General features: G+C 64.0%; 1 protein-coding gene across 1 annotated transcript; it reads right to left on the bottom strand.

Moving 5' to 3' along the window:
* Positions 1-616: 616 nt before the first annotated feature.
* RGS9BP (regulator of G protein signaling 9 binding protein) lies at positions 617-1330 on the bottom strand. Its single transcript, XM_007470938.1, has one exon. The coding sequence runs from the start codon at positions 1328-1330 to the stop codon at positions 617-619; it is 714 nt and encodes a 237-aa protein (XP_007471000.1).
* Positions 1331-2492: the final 1162 nt, after the last annotated feature.

The raw sequence follows: 2492 nt of genomic DNA, 5'->3' as shown, positions 1-2492 counted from the left end.
CCCCGGTCTGGGAAGATCCCACATGCCGTGCAGCGGCTGGGCACGTGAGCCATGGCCGCTGAGCCTGCACGTCTGGACCACAACAGTGAGAGGCCCACCTACCGCAAAAAAAAAAAAAAAGACGACCCACAACCCCCCCCCCCCCCCACACACACACCGGCCAAAACACACTTCATTTCACCTCACCCTCTTTCCAAACTGCCCCACTCGGAGAATGGGAATCACCGGCAGGGGTGGGGACACCAAGCTCAGACTCAGTGTAAACACGTCCCCGGCAGCACAGGCGGTAACCTATTAACTCGCAGGAATCTCCACTCACTACGAACGGTTTTCTATTAATAGGGGATAAAGCTCCTGCATACATTAGCGGCAATGACCCGGTGGCCCGCGCAAAATTAACTCCTCCCGGACCATCAAGAGGAAGCCATGTTCTGCCCAGGCAGATGTGTGCTTGAAACGCGCGTATAAACATACACATACACACTCTGGGTTTTAGAACCGCTCCCCTTGAACATGCCAGATCCCACTCCCATCCCTAGTCCTGGCGGTTGCAGATGTTCTCCGAGGGGTGTCTCCGGGTAGCGAGTAGTGGCGGCGGAGGTCGTTCGCGTATGGGTCAACTCAGCTTCGCCACACACACGGCCAAGGCCACAGCCGCCAGCAACACGGCGCTGAAGATGGTGGCGGCCAGGGCCTTGCTCAGGTCGCAGGGCCCCGTGTGCTGCTCTACGGACACACCGCGCAACGAGGAGACGCCGGCGCTGGGCCTGGCCAGGAGCTCGGCGCCTGCCTCCTGCCGGGCCTGCACCGTCCAGCGGGGCACGTTGACCTTCATCTCCATATCGTGGATCATCTTGCTCACCTGAAGGATCTCCCGCTCCAGCTGGTGAAGGTCTTCCACGTCGAAGCCGCGCTCCGCCTCGTGCCGCAGGCTGCAGGCGCTCAGGGCGCGCGCCGCTACGCTCGCTGCGCCTCCTTCCACCCCTGTACGCACGAGCGGCCGCAGCGGCGCATTCAGTGGGAACTCGGTGCCCAAGGTCAGCGCACGCCGCATGTCCGCTTCCAGCAGGTCCAGGCAGCCAGAGAAGGCCACCCAGAGGCGCTCGAACTCGGCACGTTCCTCAGCGCCCAGGCCCCGGTCGCGCAGCGGAGCTGTCAGTCGGGCGCGGATGGCCACCGCCAGCTCTTGCGCCTTCTGGCGCGTCTTCTGCAGCTCCTCTCGCAGGTTCTGCGAGTCCGCGGAGCCGCCGATGGTCAGTACCAGGTGGTGGTAGCATGCAGTCGCCTTATTGAGTGCGTCCAGTAGTGCCTTGCACTCCTCCTTCGCCATGGCGCTGTTCCCCGGCGCAGCCCGGCCGCCTGCGCCCCTCTCAGCCTCACGCCCTCAGCGCAGCAGGACACAGCCAGCCCCGACGGCGTCCCCTGGCCGGGCGGCCCGAGCATTCCTCATGGCCTGAGAGGAGCTAGCCACTGCCGCTGCGGTCTACAGAGGCGCTCAGAATCCACGACGTGCGCTTCCGCGGACTCGGCGCGGAGAGAGATCCCTGTTAGCTGTTTCCCGCCCCCTCGTCCATCCTCTCCAGGTGCGCTCCTAGTCACACGCCGAATCTCTGCGCAGCCCTCGCCTCCACGGTAGCCACCTGCGAAGCCCGGGTTGCGGTCGCCATCCTCCTGCGGTGCAGTAGTCAGGGCTACCCGGCCGCGGAGCCGCGCCCTCCGCCTTAGCTACTGCCAAGGGCGGCCGGGTACGGTTTCTTAGGATCCGCCCACCCCCTCCCGTCCTCGCTGGGTGCTTTCATCCCCTGGACCAGGGATAGGCGGGGACCCACGCGGGAGGTCACGTGTAGGTCCCCCATCTACCCCTCCGCACCCCATTACGGCCTGGAATATTAGCGCTCGTCAGATCCAATCCTCTGTTTTACGGAAGGGGAAACCGAGGCTCGATAAAAAAAAAAGGGGGCTAAGATCACGCCACGTCCATGCAAGTGAAGGGGCTAGAACCCAGGTATCCTGACTCTTAGACCCTGCCAGCGACGGGAGTGGTATGCGTCGTAGGATTGGGCACCTCCGTCTCCCAAAACGAGCAGTAAAGGGCGATCTGCGGGGCGGGACGGCTCCCAAAATCTCCCCTTCCTAGTCCAGACCGCTTTCCAGCAACAGAGCTTGGACCCCACCCCTTGGATCAGATCTGCTCTCGGCCCCGCCCCCTCCCGTTCCGGGCACGCGCAGTCGGTGGCTCTGGGCTGGTCCAGCCTGAGTAGGAAGCGCTGTGTGCCTCCTGAGCCCCACCCCCGGCTGGGCGGACTCAATGATTGCTCTGCGCACGCGTCACTCTGAATAAAGACGACCTCTCATTGGGCTGACCAGAGATCTTGAGGCGCGACTCCGCCCGACGGGGGTGGGCGGTGGAGTAGATCTGCTGCGTTGGGGTGGTGGGCCTGAGGTCTGAAGCGAGGGGCCGGGAGGGGGTCGGCGCCGCTCTGGGAAGAGCG

The sequence above is a fragment of the Lipotes vexillifer genome, unplaced genomic scaffold (genome assembly GCF_000442215.2).
Source record: "Lipotes vexillifer unplaced genomic scaffold, Lipotes_vexillifer_v1.1 scaffold182, whole genome shotgun sequence".
Taxonomy (NCBI): Eukaryota; Metazoa; Chordata; class Mammalia; order Artiodactyla; family Lipotidae; genus Lipotes; species Lipotes vexillifer.
Note: the sequence above shows the minus strand (reverse complement) of the source record. Positions and strands in the feature narration are given on the sequence as shown.

Bases quoted from the DNA above. Each gene is read 5' to 3' on its own strand.
- RGS9BP (XM_007470938.1), bottom strand. From the start codon at position 1,330: ATGGCGAAGGAGGAGTGCAAGGCACTACTGGACGCACTCAATAAGGCG.